The sequence below is a fragment of the Aspergillus wentii genome, assembly GCF_001890725.1.
Source record: "Aspergillus wentii DTO 134E9 unplaced genomic scaffold ASPWEscaffold_9, whole genome shotgun sequence".
Lineage (NCBI taxonomy): Eukaryota > Fungi > Ascomycota > Eurotiomycetes > Eurotiales > Aspergillaceae > Aspergillus > Aspergillus wentii.
Genome location: NW_024467840.1, coordinates 883,580 through 900,259, shown reverse-complemented (window position 1 = coordinate 900,259; position 16,680 = coordinate 883,580). Strand labels below are relative to the sequence as shown.

The following is a 16,680-nucleotide window of genomic DNA, read 5'->3' as shown; positions in this document are numbered from 1 at the left end:
CTGTTATGGTGTTTTTTCAAGCAAGTTCTCTAAGGTCTGGTTCTGGCGTATATGGTCCACGTTTGCGGATGCGGTAAGTTCGGGAACGGTCACTATGAAGTCATCACTTGCGGGAACTCCGACGATGCAAGGGATAAGTCGTGTTGATTTCTAATATTCGAGCTCATAAAGAGTTGTAAATTTAGGTTTGAAGAGATGCCCGATTGTGATGTAGCATAAGGCAAGATAGCACACCAGGGCTGACAACCTACTTCTATCAAATCGCATTGGTGACGACAACCGAGCCTACCTCGTATTGATATTCGGAGACGGACCAAGTAGTATACCGAAGGCTTTCGGTCTCATCGGTACTTTTTCGTCCGATCCAATGGAATCATAGAACAGGTTTATTTCCATCGAATATGCCGGTATTTGGTGGTATGCATAAGGTTGCAGTCTGAAGGATATGACTCTGCCTAGAGCTTTCATACGAGATGAGATAAGATGGCGCCCATGGGACATTTTATAATACCTGACTGAGAATGAAATTTAGTTGCGTTACACCACATGGCGACTTTTGGTCATCCGATCAGCTCATCTTGCTTCTGGATGTTCCGTCTTCTGCTCGAGACAACCCTTCGCTAAGAATATCCCAACTCATCGATAATAACTGTAGTTTGTCCTGGTATATATGTAGCCTGCTCTCCAGTGGTGACTCATGCTGGCATTGTGCTTATCGGTTATAATTCTCGAGGCGACTGTGGGAAACCTAAAAGACATTTGTCAGTAGAGAGTAGGTATACAGAACATGCAGGGTCCAAGCATTAGCCATATCATGTAGTAAGACTGCTTAGTGCTGCAGTAAATTCTTTCATAAGCCAAGAGTAGTGCTCGTATTAAAAAAGCGCATCCCACCTGGTTGCTCATGCCAAAACTAGCGATTGGTTTAACGTGGCAGAGCTATCCTAGGAAACTCCAGGCCATTGTCATCGAGCTTTGCATCGAGCCATCTTGTTCATCAAAATAATGATAATGGCAGTTGGCTGACAGTGCTGCTGTCGAGTTGTGGGTTGAGTTAGCGAAGAAGAAAAGAAGAAGTCGAGTCGAGAAAGAAGGTCTGCCTTGTTCTGCCTCAGGCCGTGACTAGGGCACCCCATATTTCAACAACAACTCATCTTCCAGCAGTATCTGTTTGAAAAAACAACAGACTTTCTTTCCACTCTCTCCATGCTCTCTGTGCCACTGAATTGTCTCTTGCAATAAAGGTAAGTGACTCAAAAAGATGCCTTGCGGATCTTCATGTTAACCTCCTAGTAGGCTACTATATACTAGATGGAATTACCCCTACCCAGCTGCTTATTTTTACTCAAGGTTTTCCTCGACGACTGACAGCTACAAAATGCCCTACCTTTCTGGTGATACGGCTCGAGATAGCACCGCGACGCTTAGGAAAACATGCGCCATTCACGAGTCTCAGCATCACTGCTAAATGCACATATACATGATTCGTCTCCTTCCCTTTCCATTTTAGCCCCAGATCCAGCTCCTTATACACGGGGGAATACACGATCATTTATTCCCGCTCCAGGTCTATGATCTATAAAATGGGACATCAGAACTGACGCGTCAGGGTCGATCGACAGCTCGGGGTCGGTTACCGAGTATGGCATAGTATCGTTCTCCAGCTGAGTATAACAGCACACCCAATCAAAGGTCAGTCATTTCTCTTTTGCAAATTCCATGAAGGATGAAACATCCAGCTTCCAGCAGAAATGGTTGTTGAGTTATCTCCGAGATGATAGTATGTTGCAGTCTCCTACGCGTCAGTAGACCTGTGAGCTTTCGGGCGAGCCTTTGGGATTGGAACATGGTGTCTTTGTCCCCTGACTTGAGAATATAGGATGTAAGCAAACGTTTCGACGTGAGAGAGAAACATCTTTTGCTTCTGGCGGAATATCTTGAGTGTAAGGACTATGTGTAGCCTACCAGGAGAATGAGCATGAGCCGTCTATTTACATATATTAGAAGTCCAAGCTTTCCGAGTACAAGTGTAAGCCACTACAATGCCATTCCAATAACGCCCCCTACAAGTCTCCGCGTGGCAGTTATCATAGAGCCAAAATCTCTATCTAAAATTTCAAGTTTCTTCCGCTTTGATATCCATTTCTCACTCGACCAACTCTCTGCGCGGACCGATCGGTCGTTACAAAACGTCAAGATATCATCAGCATAAGCGCGCTGGTCGGTCTCTTGGCAATCCTCAACCACAAATTGGATCAACTTATCCTGCAACTCATAGCTGAGATCAATGTTGGACTTTCGATAATCGGTATCTTCGGTGTTCATTGAGGGTTGACCAATAGCCTCTGCATGAGCTTGGTCAGGCTCAACATAACCTTCCGAAATTCCTTGGTCAGCCTTCTTCAGCGCGTCGTGAAAAGTGCCAAAGGCATAGACCATTTCAACACCGTGGTGCGCAACTCCCTGCATGGGCCCTGAGAAGGGATTGCCGAATTCGAAATGGTAATACTGGATTCCCACACGCTTGGTGTCCTGACCACGGAGAAGAGCTTGTTTCCCGCGATGAGCCTTGAAGAATTCGTTTGCACGATATATCTTATGGATCATCGTGGCATCGGAGATGAATTGGGAGAATGCGTCAAAGAGTTCTTCATCAGAAGCTGTAGGCGAAATCCCGTATGCTTGAAGAACCTCCTCAGCCGCCGCCTCCGAGGGATAACTCGAGGTAAAAAGGGAGTGGAATGTGGTGTAATCCCAGTTGGCCATGAGGGCAAAGCCTCTAAACTCGTCGGCTGTTGCGCTCATCAGGACTTGGACCTTTTCGTCAGAAGGCTTGGTTTCATTGTCCAATCCGTCGTGCCCCAGATGTACAGAAACGCCACAGCCCAAGTCGCTTTTTCGAATGGTCAATCCGTCGATAGCCAGTGTAAAAAGCACCCAGTGAAGGTCTGAAACGCTGTTAAGAAGATCCTGGGTAGGGATTCTTCTCAGCATATCGACTCGATCAACTGGGTTCTCAGCGTGGACTGACCACAATTGGCAGAGGTCTGCCCAGCGCTGGTCGGCTTTTTCCATCGAGGTCAATTCGAGACCCCCAACCGGCCCAGACATCAAACCAGCCTTGCGAAATAGCGGTCTTTCCGTGCCTAATTCCGCCTCGAGAAGGTGAAGGTGACATGAAATTGCACCGGCGGATTGACCCATGATGGTAATCTTGGTGTCGTCTCCGCCAAACGCAGCAATGTTGCGCTTGACCCAGATGAGAGCAAGTTTCTGGTCGTAGAGACCAAAATTCACGCCCTTGAGAGGGGAGTCGCTGTCTTGGGCCGCGATCATGTCAGATGAAGCGCCGAAGCCAAATATACCCAGACGGTAGTTAATCGATACGGCAATAAACGGGGTTTTGTTGGAGAGGGAGCGAAGAACAAGCCGGGTAGGATCTGCTTACAGACTTGTGGTTAGCGAATACCTCTTTCAAGTACCAGGTAAGCTCGCAATATTCGAACACGTACCGGACGATGGATCCGTGCCTGCGCCAGCAATGAAGCCACCGCCATGAATCCAAATGAGCACCGGCAACCGAGTCATCTCGGCATCGATATTGTGCTTGGCGAGTGCATCCTGGCTTGGTCGCACGACAAAAAGATTCAAGCACTCGAACTCATCCTGACGGTCGTCCGGGTACGGCAAGTATGATTGAAACGCCCGTGTATCGGGTTTACCCTGCGCAGGACATCGTGGACTATGAGATGGTCAGAACCTGAAGACCTGCACCAACTCTCTGTAAATATCCCAGGGTAGACTTGGTTGTGTAGGATGAGGACTTGCCCGTTCTCCGTAGCGTCAAAGATATCACGCGGTAAACGATCTCTCAGGCGCGAGTGCTCCCATCTTCCCGGCACATGAGCATATGGTATGCCACGAAACTCCTCGATGTCATCTGAGATGGCCGATTGCTTGCCGACCACGGTTTGGATGTGGCTGGCGACCGAAGATGTGGGCAATCGCACAATGGGGGTTTGTTCTAGGCGCAATTTGGGTGACATGGTGATGGTGTAAGGACAACTCCAATTGCAGAATAACAAGAGTATCGCCAGTAGCCCCAACTATTTATTGGGCCTCTTGGCCAAGCATTGTTTGTTCTGATCTTTATAGTATGCGAAGAATTTGAAGTTCAAGTAATAAAGACTCATTCTGAGCCATGGTGAGTCATGTTGTGTCCACCAATTAAATAACAACATTCGTTCAGGGCATTCTTGTTGGTACTGATCGGGCTCGTACATTGGGCGATTTTAATATATACCTTCTGCCTGCACAGTTTCTTTACTGATCCTTGAATCCCAAAATTCCAGATTTTCGACCTGTCAAGATGCCTTACTCATTGCCTGACTATGCGACTCCGTTCACTCTTCACATCCCCGACGACGACTACAAGCAGTTCCAAGAGCTTCTTCGCCTCTCGCGCGTTGGACCTTTGACATGGGAGAATCAGCACAACGATTGCAGCTATGGTGTTCCGCATGAATGGCTTGTCTCAACAAAGAAATATTGGCTGAACAAATTCGATTGGCGCGCCCAGGAGAGGCGGATCAACTCGTTTCCCAACTTCAAGATGTCGGTCAGGGACGAGAAAGGCAATGTCGACCTTCACTTTGTTGGCATTTTTTCAGAGAAAGAGAACGCAATTCCCATTGTTCTTCTGCATGGCTGGCCGGGTAGCTTTCTCGAATTCCTACCAACACTCGATCTCATTCGGGACAAATATGAGCCAGCCGAATTGCCCTTTCATCTCATTGCACCATCTTTGCCAGGTTATACGCTTAGTTCAGGGCCGCCTGAGAACGAAGCTTGGGCGGGTGAAGATGCAGCACGGATAGTTGACAAAGCCCTCAAAATGCTCGGCTTTGATCAGTATGTTGTCCAGGGCGGAGACGTCGGATGCCTCATTGCTTCTCTCCTAGGAACCACGTATGATTCTGTGGTTGGAGTTCATCGTGAGTTTGAATTGTGCAGAAATACCGGACAAGAATTAATATTTCTAGTCAATTTGTTACCCAGCTTGGATCAAGTCGAAGCCGATGATCCAGATCTCACCGAGGTCGAGAGAAGAGTCATTCAGCGAGGCAAAACGCGCTTCCAAACGCCGACAGTAGGGGCTGCGATTATGAACAGTACACGGCCTGCGACTATTGGAGCGGTAATGTCGTCAAGTCCACTTGCTCTGTTAGCTTGGTAGGCCTGACCCATGGGCTCTCTTTTGACATGGCTAATCGTTACAAGGATTGGAGAAAAGTTTCTAGAGTGGCCAGAGGAAACCGTCAGCATCGACGAGGTTTTGACTGACGTGTCCCTGTATTGGTTCACGGACTGCTTTCCACGCTGCAACTACACTTATCGCGGCACCTTTCTCGTGAAGCCTCCCTTTTGCTTGCCGTTTATTGACAAGCCGTTTGGGTATTCATGGTTCATGCATGAACTTGCGCCAGGGCCTAAGAAAGTGGTGGAAAAGAAGGGCCGTCTAGTTTTCTATCGACAACATGAGCACGTAAGTCATCGCCCTCAATTCCACATGTCAACGACGTCCCACCTGATATCGATTAGGGTGGACACTTTGCGGCCCTTGAGCGACCTGTAGATTTCCTACAGGATATCGAGGATTTCATGGAGGTGGTTTTGAAAGAACTTTAACTCTATTGCTGGTAGTTGCGAGAGGAGAAAGAGACAGCAGATTGAGGGAGGGATGGACAACATGTGGACAGGCCTAGGTTTGCCATGCTAGGGATTAATCATTGGTTTGGTCTGTTCGTCTTCGCTACAGGACTAAGATCAACCAGATATTCAACCTCTACAATCCAGCTAATGAATTTGTGCATGGAACCAAGTCAAACTACACCGCTGAATTCAGAGTGGTGTAGTTGCTCGAAACAACCACATATCCAATACGCCGCTGCCATCGAGGCACGAAGCAGTACCCTCCTCGACAATGAGCCCTTCTACTCACAGCCCTGGCCCCTTCTCCAAAAACGGAAGTCAATTTTACCTAAATCGTCAAATCCGTCCGTGTCCCCGTAAACTTCATCGGGGTGGTTGACCAAGGAGGGCGGTTTATTCAACCGTGATATGTTGGTATAAATCATCCATATTTATGTTCTTTAAGACAGTTGGCCCTTTCTACCACTAACTGAATCTACCTAAGTATAGTGAAGAATTGTATACATGAGGCATTTATGCTATTGGAAGGTACTATCTGCAGGCCTTCCTGGTTGCATTAAGGTAGACACCAAGACAAGGCTGAGGATTTCATCAATCCTGTTGAAACAGCCTTGCTCATATAATAATTTTCTGTATATTTCCCACAATCCCTTCACATCTAAAGTTCTAACATGATACTTAGTATACCCCGCTTTTAGCAACATCTACCTATACCATTAAACGCTCTTTTCCACTCTAGAGAGCCTGACACGACATACCATTGACCATGCCCCAACAACAGGCAGTGCTGTTGTTGCATATGGCCCCATCTTGGCATCTGCTGGCTTCCCCGCTAGTTGACTTTCAGGGTCGGGAAATTAATTTGGCAGGTATAATGTGTATGGATGACTTTGTCCTCATTCGACTTGCGTACTCTATCCCATCAAGCAGAGCTTCTTCCATATTTATATCAAACCCCCTGTTCAATATGCGTGAGTGTTGGTGGGCCAAATACGAGCATCAGCCACTTCATTTTCTGGGCTGGTGGATTGCCGACTGACGATCATCATGAGTGTCACAGGCACACAGCCTCGCAGCCTCGTCTGCCGAGATGTCCACTTAGTCTGGGGAAGAAGAAGAAGGATTTAAACTGTTTGAAACCCCTCTCTCCACTCATGACCACGGAGGACTAACAAGTATGGAGTCAGGTAGAAAGAACGAGGACCTTAATCCACATCGCCCCTCTCTGCAAGGGAGCGAACACCCTCAAGCAGAACAATCTGCACTGCAATCTTCAACGCAGGGAGTGAATGCAGAACGTCACACCTCTCCTGCCCCCTCTCCCACCGAGGCCGCGATCACGCAGGAAAAAGCCGAAGACAGCAAACCACACCACACTTCCCAATCCATCGACTCCTGGTGGGGATGGGATCTGCTTGGGCTCGGCCTTGCGCTTGCGATCCTAATCGCTATCATCGTCATCTTGCGCGTGTATGATGGCAAGCAACAGCCCAACTGGAAGTGGATTTCGCTCAACACACTTCTCTCGTGGTTGAGCACGGTTGGAAAGGGCTGCATTGCATTTCCTCTCAGCGCGGGCCTGTCACAGCTTAAGTGGGTGTGGTTTGCGCAGCGGAAACGCCCGTTGTCAGACCTGAGGGTTTTTGATAACGCCAGTCGAGGCATCTATGGGAGTGCGGAGATGCTATGGGCATTGAGGATGCGGTAAGTTTCAATACCTGCATGACAGCCGTGCAGATGCTGATGAGATAGTCATTTTGCGGTCTTGGGTGCCATTGCGGTGCTGCTCGCCATTGGGTTTGAACCGTTCATTCAGAATCTGGTGCATTACTCGCCTGAGCTTGTCGTGGATGCATCACAGATCTCTCGCCTAGCGAATACCACGTATTATAGTAGTCTTGGACCGTTGCAAGCCGCTTCAACTAGTTCGTTCTCATCCTGGCTGTTTCCTCTACCGGACAACTAACATGAACAGACTATAATATTGAGCCTACATTCAAAGGAAACATGTACAACTCCATATTCAGTACGGATCCAGGGAGGCCATGGGCAATCCCACAGTATATGTGCCCAACAGGCAATTGCACCTGGGACCCTGTTGCCTCCCTTGCAGTGCGCGCCCTTTGCTCAAACGTTACATCATCCATCGAAGAAAGATGCGAACGCGTTAACGACACCAGCAGCGGGATTCCATATAAGAACTGCACAGTCTCACTTCCCAACGGGACATCAGCATATTACGCTGGCGGCTATCACACGTCAGCAATTGCCTTGCAAGTCCAATCCTCGTCTCAGCCCATCGTGTACACCAATGCCACCTTACCGGTCTTCCAGCGCATCGAAGCAGTAGAAGCAAACATGTACGAAGGGGAAGACATCGCTTCAAAAATTCGCGATAATCCTAGATATGTCGCGACAGAATGCTCCCTGGAACCCATTGTTCGCAGTGTCAAGGCCTTTGTTAATAGCTCCGTCTACAGCGAAACCGTTCTCGCAGAGTGGACCAACGTAGAGTCCTGGTACGACACCTTAAACAGCAGCAACGGGTACTACTTCCTCCCGAACTGGAATCAAGGCCTAGGCGTGCACCCAGGCCAGAACTTTACCTTGGCGCCGAAAAGCCAAGCTACGATAAGCCTCTTTCTGGAGTCGCTTTTTTCTGGCAAAGCGTACAGCACCATGATGAACCTAGTATTCCAGCCATTCACAACATCATATGGGCTGTCCGCGACAGCTGATGTCATGGAGGCCTTTATGTATGGAAATATCACGGGGTGCGCGGATCCTGGGAACGACCGGTTTGGTTGCGTGATGAGGAATGTCGCTGATGCCATGTCCAAGTCGTTCCGCGACCAAGCGTATATAAACAACGAGGAGATGGCAGTGGGCTATACGCAGGTGAATGCCAACATAATCCATATCCATTGGCAGTGGTTGACGCTGCCGTTGCTTGTTTGGCTGCTTGGTGCTGTGACCTGGGTAGGAACGGAGTGGAAAACGCGGCGCGGGAAATTACAGAAGTGGAGTGACAATCCGCTTCCATTGCTGTTTCTCTATCGTGGCGAAGATAGTCGAACAGACAAAGAGCTGGGGGTGTCGAACCGGGCGTATGAGCAGCGGGCGAAGAGCATTCATACGCAGCTGTATACGAAGGAGGATCAGGCAGCATTTGTTTAATCTGCTTACCATTATAATGATAATCTCAAACTGACTACTAATTCTACTCATGATATGCGGAGGTATCAAAGTACCTCTTTCAGCGTAGGCTCGGGAAAGCCGAGCATCATTCCAAGAATAGAAATACCGCCCGAACACTCCATCTCGGAGATAAGATCTCATTTACTCAGTATAAAAGCCTCCCACCTATACCACTCACACTCAGTACATCACAATCATCAATAATTAAATCAGAAGATCATGCCCTTCCGCCTCCACCTCATCCGCCACGCAGAAGGCACCCACAATCCCACCCACGACACCACCATCCTCGACCCCCCACTGACAGCAACCGGCGTCGCGCAGTCAGAACAATTATGTCGTGATTTTCCCTATCACGACTCCGTCGGACTAGTCATTGCATCTCCACTGAAACGAACACTACAAACAGCCGTTGTTGGTTTCGCGAAATGCATTGATGGAAAGTACACCAACACAGGCGTTCAAAACGGTGCTCGTTTCTCGCTTGAAGCAGACGTCCAGGCGCACTCTGCTCGGCCCTGTGATACGGGCTCAGATATTTCGGTTCTTCGTGAGGAGTTTCTGGGTCTGAGCTGGGATATACTAGAGGAAGGGCTGGATCCTGTATTTCCTGCCAAAACGGGGGCGTATGCGCCTGATGCGGAGGTGTTGCGGGAGCGGGGACGGAGGATGCAGAGGAGATTAGAGGGGTACTTTAGAGAGTTGGAGGGGAGTGAGAGGCCGGATATTGTGGTCGTCACGCATGGGGGGTTTATGAGGTTTGTGGCTGGGGTTGAGAAGATGTGTGCTGGGCCTGCGAGGTGGAGGACGCTGGAGGTGAGGTTTGAGGGGGGGAGGATGTGTGTTGACGCAGTTGATGAATAGATTATTAAATAGACAGATAGAAACGCTTCTAAAGTATGTATTACTGAAAAGTGATTATAATGGGGATAAAATGAAGTAGTATATACTGTCTATAAAGAGGATATATATGTGCAATTGCGAAAAATTGAGATGTATCATTATCTCAGGAATTCCCTATGAGAAGTTCAAGATTGATCAACGATTAACCAGTGCGGTTTTTACTAACTCACCGTATCATTTATATGGCATCTTTTCGTTATTCTGATGATCTGATCAGATAGAGGTAGCTAGCGGTAGTGTCGACAGCACCAGCAACATTGGGATTAACAAGAAATCCAATCTGCAAGCACCGTAACAATGTAGTATTCACGAGAGTATCATGTCAATGCCCACGATTCTGAGCTTGAGGGCGCGCAATATCATTATCATGTCAGATGGTTGCCCAGAGGACATGATCATGAGGAACAGGATTTGACTCGTATCGTGGTGTATTCGGCTAGGTTTAGGCGAGTTATTGATCGAGAAATGCATGCACATGAGTTGTAGCCAGAAAGCAAAGAATTCCACGTTGTTTTTTTCAAAAGCATTGGTGTCGTCAGGCTCCCTGGAAATCACAATAGGTCAAGGCAAAACGGAGAATATCAAACGAAATTCATTGCCCTGCAGAGCCAGGCCCAGCTCTGTAAGTGGAAAGGAAAATCACCCATTTGAGGAATTCGATGCAGCGTGTCGCGTCATCAGGTAACTTATCCAATGCTGTATTTCCCTGAGCATCCCGAGCTGAAATATCGGCCCCATTCTGGAGGAGAAGGCCTATTGTTGCTTCCTGTCTAGATTTATGAGATCTTGTTTTGGTGGAATAAGAATATGATGGAGCACAGGCGGCCAGCAATGCTGTATTTCCCTCTTTATCTCGCTTTTCCAGGTCCATGCCTCCGTGGTCGAGTAATGCCCGAATAGAAATATGATCTGCATCATTTGCTGCCCAGTGAAGGGGTGTTCTGCCTTCATTATCAGTTGCGTTTATTTCAGCACCGTTAGAAAGTAAGAGTTGAATAACCCCAGCACGTCTACTTCTTTCAGCTGCGTAGATTAATGGTGTCTTCCTATTATTATCCATTGCGTTCACTTCAGCTCCATTAGAAAGCAAGAGTTGGATAATCCCACTTCTGCCCTCTTCAGCTGCATGCATTAATGGTGTCTTCCCATCCTGGTCAGTGATGTTCACATCAGCCCCATTATTAATGAGTGCCTGAGCCATGTCTGTGTTATCACTGTACTCTGCACACGTCCCGAGGGGCGTCCAAGAAAAACCATGATTTACTTGCGCCCCGTGCTGAATGAAGATCATCATTCCCATATCATTCCACTTGATGGAATTTTTTAGGGCTTGATTCCAGCACTCAGTGTCATATTTGGCTTTTGCTTCGTTGGCAAGCAGGAGTTTAACGACATTATGATGATCGGATTCAAGAGAACCAGAATCAGCTGCTTGCCAAAGTGGTGTCACTTTGGTATCGACACCAAAGTTTACCTGGGCTCCTTTTTGGATCAATAACTTTGATATTTTCAGGTTGCCTTCCTGCGTAGCGAAAGACAATCCCCTCATGCCGTCTGGGTTGGCAATCTCCGGATTTGCCCCTGCATCAAGCAGCATGCTAGCCGTTTCGTATCGTCCATTCTTAGCCGCTAAACGTAGAATAGATTGCCCGGTACTGTCTATAGTATCAGGATGTATCCTGCCAGAGGATAGCAGGATCTCCAATGCTGGTGTATTGCCCTTCTCTGCCAAAGAAGATAAGAATGTTTTGCTTCCCCCGGGCTTACAGTTAGGACCTAGAAGCTGTTTCCAATCCTCGTCGAACCTAGGATATCCTTCAGGGCAGGTGAAAACTTTCAATATGCGCGTATTACCCATCTCGGTAGCGGTTAGGATAGGGGAACCGTGATGCTCCCCCGAGATATTAATGGACACCCCCCTGCGCAGTTGGACCTTGGCGAGATTTGGTAGATCATGATCCGCAAATATGTACAAAAAGCTCGCATCGACGCTGTAGCGATCGGCCTGGTCCTCTTCAAGCATATTACGTGCGTAGATCCAATTTTCCACGGGAAAAGCATCAAGGAAAGTGTCTTGTGGAACACCTTCAGCCTCTGCCTTATCAGCATGTTCAAGAACGAACTCAACGGCATATTCAATGAACGGAAGGGCTGTTAATGTTTTTTTTCTAAGAGCAATTGCATCATTTGACTTCGTTGGTGGCAGTTCAACACATTGGAGTAAGTGACCCTTCGCAATGCTCATTTTGATGTAGTTGTGACAGCAGTGTTTTAGTAGCTCGTGGCCGACACGCAAGGAAGCCATCTGGAATTCAACCAGAAGGTCATGTATGCCACCTTCTTTCAGGAGAAAGTCTCCCACAGATTCGTGTATAAACTGAATAGTTGGGTCTCGAGACCTCGTCATCTCTGCAAGTCCCTTTGAGGAGCTGAGGATGAACCTTTTGGCGAGATCGGGATCACCGGGCGTCTCAGCTAAATTGGCTTCTTCGTCTTGTGATTGAATAGCAACGTATAGCTCATTTGGAGTTAGTGGTCTTTTGGCGTACAATATCCATTGGATACAAACAAAGTGATCTTCCAGGTTTTCTCGATCCCTGGTTAAGATATCCCTGAAAAGATTTGTCAATCCCCGTGGAATTTCTCTAAGTCGCTGACGTAGGAATTTTATGCGGCCTTGATCGTACGCTTTCCTCAAAATGTCCACAACGAGAACAACCCATAAAAAGATACCGGATGCTTTCTCCAGGATCTCCTGTTTCACCTCGTCCACTGTCTGATGCTTGATCCCAGACAGCTTGCTATTTAGATATTTGCCCAAGTCTTGGGAATGGCCTTGTTGATTCTCAAGGATGAGCTCTAAGCCTTTGTCAAAGGTAATATGGGGATAATGCCGACTAGCAAAACAGATATGGAGGGCTCCCAAGGATAGCTCTGTCGTCTCACTCAGATCAGCTAGGAAGTCGACCATGTCTCGTACCTCGTCCTCGTCACATTCGTCGAGAGCATCAATAAAGCATATCACAGCTTTCTGTCGGAGCGCCTTGACAGTTGAAAGGAATAAACTTTGCAGTCTAGCAAGGTCCCAGACAAGCTTGTCAGTGTTGCTCTGAATAGGTAGTCCAATGGTGTCGAGAACACTTTGGGCTTCGGGGACAGCGAGGAAAAGTTGTAATAGCAAAGAGCGGTACATTCCCAGCGTCGATTTCTCTAAGCCCCCCCCACGAGCGTTGAAGAAAAATGATATGATTACTGTGTCATTTATGCTGAAATTTTTCTGGGTATGCTCAAAAGCATACTTCATAATTGTCGATTTCCCAGTCCCTGGCTTTCCTTTAATCCACAAGAAGCCATGGTGCTCTGGTAGTTTGCTCGCATCAAGCCAATGCTGGTATATCTGGTGTTCTTGCAGCCATTTGCATGTTCCGGCATGCGCAAGCCTGATTGTGTCTTTTCGTGTTTGTATTTGGTCAAATCTGAGGGAGTTGACCCACAGCCTCCTTTTCGGGATGAGTTCTTTTAAAGTAGTAGATTCTTCTAAAGCAGTAGATGGGAAATTGACCTCTTCTGGGAGTAAAACAAGTTGTAGAAGCTCCTTCGCATACGCTGCTGCAGTCGCTGCTGCGTAATCCTGCCATTGCTTATTTTTATGGGAATCTGAGTAATCACAGATGCCACGAATCGCCAGAGAAGGGAAATCATTCATAAGACCGGAAGCTTCCATCTCAAAGCAAAGAGCTCCCAGCTCTTGAGCAACTCTGTCTCGTGTCTTTGCATGCTTAATCACTTGGTTTCCTGACGCGATTGTCCCATAATGAATTACTGGACAGCGAGTATCTCGAGGTGGTCTGGCTATCACTTGATCTATATCGCATTTCTCACATGTAGCATGTGCATCGGAGTGTTCGTATTCTGCGTTGAATAGGATATCTTGACCTTCGCCCCGGTATGAATATTTATCTGCCATGTGTGGGAAACGCTGTAGCATACCAGAAACACGATGGAGGAGATATTCGCCGCTATGTTGTCGATGATTTGCTTGGACGTTGGCGATAGCCGCCAAAAGTAAAGAAGGGGGGTTGTTCAACTTCCCCGTACGCTCGAGTTTGCCTTTTGCAACTGTTTTCCCGTAGTCATATTGCACCACTGCTGATTGCTCACGCGAGGGAACGCTGACGACAACATCTCCAAGCCGAATATCTTCTTTCGGACTGGGCGCCCCTCCTCCGATACCGACCATTAGCCAAAATTGGATGGATGGAAAACTAGAGCGCATATCACTAGCAACTCTGGTGGCAGAAGTCGTTCCATAGATCCCAGCTGGCAAACACGCAAGGACACAATTGTGTCCCGCCATCTTTCCTAGGGTGTATGAGTTGTTGTCCCCTGGTCTCGATCCATGTCTATCGTGGATCTCATCCAACATCGCTTGAGCAGCTGCGAGCTCGAGAGACAGGGCTGAGATCCAACCGACCGTATATTTCTCTGGCGAAAGGCATATTCGAGGCGTCGATGAGTGATCGGGGGATTGTTGGCCATCTTGGATTGGTGAATGACCATTGTGGGAGGTTTTTCTCCGCTTCGAGTGAGGGGTTTGCATCGAATACGTGATGTTACACAGGCTCTTTTGCATCCGTAACGACAATTCTTGGATGGGGCACTAAATCAGTGAGGAAAAGGTGTAATTCAGACGACTCCCTTTGAACACGACATGCGGATGCAAAGTAATGAGCCACCTAATCCTCGACAGGCGAAAGTTGTCTCAGGGAGGGAACAAGACTGTGCGGCTGCCACATGACAACAAAGTCACGGGTCCATACCTGTCTATTTCTGGATCTCTCATTGCGGGCCGAGCCTGAACGGTGGGTCGGTGGGCGCTTAGAGCCTTAAAAGTTGGGCATCAGGCAAATTCAGCTTAAGCGTCGATCTCAAACAGGAGTGAGATGACAGAAATCAATCGAGTAGGTGGCGTTCTTGCAGCATTAACTATAGGTCAAAACCATGGCCTGTAGTCCTACTTGATATTTAGCAAAATGATCTCAACTAGCTGCACACAAAAACGAAGAGATTGACTAAAAATGTTGCTGGGAGTATCCTCTCAAGGAAATACATAGTGTCCAGCCATTAGATAATAGTTGAAATGACCCATACATACTGAGCAAAACAGGCCTTTCAAGCTTTCAATGCCCTTTCTTTGTTCCCGATTATGGTTTTTAAGATAGGTCCTGATAGACTAGTAGATATTATTGCTTATGAATGAATAGATTGATAAGATAGATAAAGAATATTGAACTTTGATGGATTCATATCGTATGTACAGCGATACACCCATTTATATTTCAAGCTTTGAATAGCTTCAATCTATTCTTTATAAACTTCCAAATCCTGATGGATTTTATCCAGGGTCTGCGCGGCAAGTTTCTGAACATCATCTACCCACTTGGCAATCTCGTCCTGAGGATTCCCAGCCCAGCTATCCACATTATCCAGGGCAACCTGCAAGGTGCTCTCACTGTTTTGCACAAGACGCTTCACAGCAGTCGACGCGAAGCTACACACAGTTGCCGCTTCATGCTGCTCAAACCCAGACAGTATGATAAGCCGATTTGTATAAAAGCTCCTGAGTTGTTCATATGTGTCCCATGCTGACTCGTGCAGGGTGCGTTGATTGACGCCGAGTTGATTATCCCACGTTGATTTCTTGTGGCAGTCTGGAGATGAGGCGAGACTGTCCATTTTTTGTTTGGTTGTTATGAAGACATTCTTGTTGAGAGCCTCGACTGCGTCTTTGGCTGCTTGTTCGAATTGTTGGATTTCACTGGACTTCATCTGTATTATGTATTAGAAGAGGTCAGGTAAGTATTTCAATGTCATGGAAATACGTACCTTGGATGTTTAAAGCTGTGGGTGTGATGAAAAACCCCATTTTGGGGCATGGAGGGGTTCAAGTATCTTCTTTCCACTGAGTTGCTTCAGCTGTCTTCAGCTCAGCTGCTCCACTCTCAGCTGTGATATCACACTTTTTACAGCTTATTCAGAGATTATATACATCGAGGCCATGTAATTTATTAAAGTAACACATAAATTAATCATAACCATGCTGCTGATTCTCCGTACCATCAAAAATGGCATCAATCCTCCCCAAAACCTCCGCCAGCCAAACCCCCAAATCCCTCCCCCACTTAGCAATCCCAGCCTCTGCAACTTCTGCGTCTCTAATCCACTCGCCCATGATCCGCGAAGAAAACACCGAACAGGCCTTCTCCAAGAAATCCTCCACCGGCGCCGCCGCTCTCGAATACATGAATGCCGCGTCTTCTTGCATGGACTCGGGCAGGTCGCGAACCCTTTCATAGCCAGTTTCGCGTAACCCCTCAAAGATCTCCCGTTGCTGTCGTTTCACGGTTGCCATCTCATCGGTGATCTGCTTCATCCATTTGGATTGGTCGTTTTTGTCGGGGGAGGATGCGAAAGTGGCTAGTCTTTGCTGGATCTCCATGCATTGATCGTGGTTTTTCTTGACTTCACCTTTGATCATGGTGCAGAGTGGTTCGAGGGCGGGGTCCATCTGTAGGATTAGTATTTATACATATGATAAAGAAAGATATGCATACTTTGAATGTCTGGGGATCTGGCATTAGGGAATGTGATGATAGATGGAATTTGAAACCAGAGACTGGGAACAGTGGGCTTAAGTATCTCTCAATCGATCGATCTCAGCCTCAGCAGTCGTCAGACAGTGAGGGGCATTCCCAGTGTCTTCCGTGTTGATTGGATCGATATCCAACATGATGTCTCTTTAGTGGGGCGGGTTTTCAGCTCTACAGACCTTCTTATACTGCGTTTCTGCTCAGCTGAGCATAGACC

General features: G+C 47.5%; 8 protein-coding genes across 8 annotated transcripts; 4 read left to right on the top strand and 4 right to left on the bottom strand.

Moving 5' to 3' along the window:
• Positions 1 to 1,615: 1,615 nt before the first annotated feature.
• On the bottom strand, positions 1,616 to 3,902 carry ASPWEDRAFT_46007 (uncharacterized protein). The gene is made up of 4 exons (XM_040836674.1): positions 3,513 to 3,902; positions 1,880 to 3,440; positions 1,775 to 1,780; positions 1,616 to 1,692 (listed from the first exon to the last, which is right to left on the bottom strand). Exons 1-2 carry the CDS (start codon positions 3,586 to 3,588, stop codon positions 2,038 to 2,040), a joined length of 1,479 nt encoding a protein of 492 aa, XP_040684107.1. The 5' UTR covers positions 3,589 to 3,902; the 3' UTR covers positions 1,616 to 1,692; positions 1,775 to 1,780; positions 1,880 to 2,037.
• A 467-nt stretch (positions 3,903 to 4,369) lies between these two features.
• On the top strand, positions 4,370 to 5,688 carry ASPWEDRAFT_121201 (epoxide hydrolase family protein; the record flags this gene model as incomplete). The annotated part of the gene is made up of 4 exons (XM_040829056.1): positions 4,370 to 4,994; positions 5,043 to 5,232; positions 5,281 to 5,545; positions 5,602 to 5,688. The coding sequence occupies 4 exons, from the start codon at positions 4,370 to 4,372 to the stop codon at positions 5,686 to 5,688; spliced, it is 1,167 nt and encodes a 388-aa protein (XP_040684106.1).
• A 600-nt stretch (positions 5,689 to 6,288) lies between these two features.
• On the top strand, positions 6,289 to 6,956 carry ASPWEDRAFT_712219 (uncharacterized protein). Its single transcript, XM_040839163.1, has 4 exons — positions 6,289 to 6,344; positions 6,395 to 6,683; positions 6,773 to 6,843; positions 6,904 to 6,956. Exons 2-3 carry the CDS (start codon positions 6,479 to 6,481, stop codon positions 6,838 to 6,840), a joined length of 273 nt encoding a protein of 90 aa, XP_040684105.1. The 5' UTR covers positions 6,289 to 6,344; positions 6,395 to 6,478; the 3' UTR covers positions 6,841 to 6,843; positions 6,904 to 6,956.
• Positions 6,890 to 8,889, top strand: ASPWEDRAFT_177083 (DUF3176 domain-containing protein; the record flags this gene model as incomplete). The annotated part of the gene is made up of 3 exons (XM_040831609.1): positions 6,890 to 7,416; positions 7,465 to 7,637; positions 7,688 to 8,889. 3 exons carry the CDS (start codon positions 6,890 to 6,892, stop codon positions 8,887 to 8,889), a joined length of 1,902 nt encoding a protein of 633 aa, XP_040684104.1.
• A 240-nt stretch (positions 8,890 to 9,129) lies between these two features.
• Positions 9,130 to 10,849, top strand: ASPWEDRAFT_55015 (phosphoglycerate mutase family protein; the record flags this gene model as incomplete). The annotated part of the gene is made up of 2 exons (XM_040838139.1): positions 9,130 to 9,731; positions 10,819 to 10,849. The coding sequence occupies 2 exons, from the start codon at positions 9,130 to 9,132 to the stop codon at positions 10,847 to 10,849; spliced, it is 633 nt and encodes a 210-aa protein (XP_040684103.1).
• A 740-nt stretch (positions 10,850 to 11,589) lies between these two features.
• Positions 11,590 to 13,832, bottom strand: ASPWEDRAFT_142843 (uncharacterized protein; the record flags this gene model as incomplete). The annotated part of the gene is made up of 2 exons (XM_040829439.1): positions 13,804 to 13,832; positions 11,590 to 13,749 (listed from the first exon to the last, which is right to left on the bottom strand). A coding segment is annotated over exon 2 (1,947 nt), but the record flags the coding sequence as incomplete, so codon positions are not given.
• Positions 13,833 to 15,174: 1,342 nt separating this feature from the next.
• On the bottom strand, positions 15,175 to 15,719 carry ASPWEDRAFT_187819 (uncharacterized protein; the record flags this gene model as incomplete). Its single annotated transcript, XM_040832196.1, has 2 exons — positions 15,700 to 15,719; positions 15,175 to 15,642 (listed from the first exon to the last, which is right to left on the bottom strand). Exon 2 carries the CDS (start codon positions 15,640 to 15,642, stop codon positions 15,175 to 15,177), a length of 468 nt encoding a protein of 155 aa, XP_040684101.1. The 5' UTR covers positions 15,700 to 15,719.
• Positions 15,720 to 15,898: 179 nt separating this feature from the next.
• On the bottom strand, positions 15,899 to 16,451 carry ASPWEDRAFT_177079 (uncharacterized protein; the record flags this gene model as incomplete). The annotated part of the gene is made up of 2 exons (XM_040831608.1): positions 15,899 to 16,381; positions 16,428 to 16,451. 2 exons carry the CDS (start codon positions 16,449 to 16,451, stop codon positions 15,899 to 15,901), a joined length of 507 nt encoding a protein of 168 aa, XP_040684100.1.
• Positions 16,452 to 16,680: the final 229 nt, after the last annotated feature.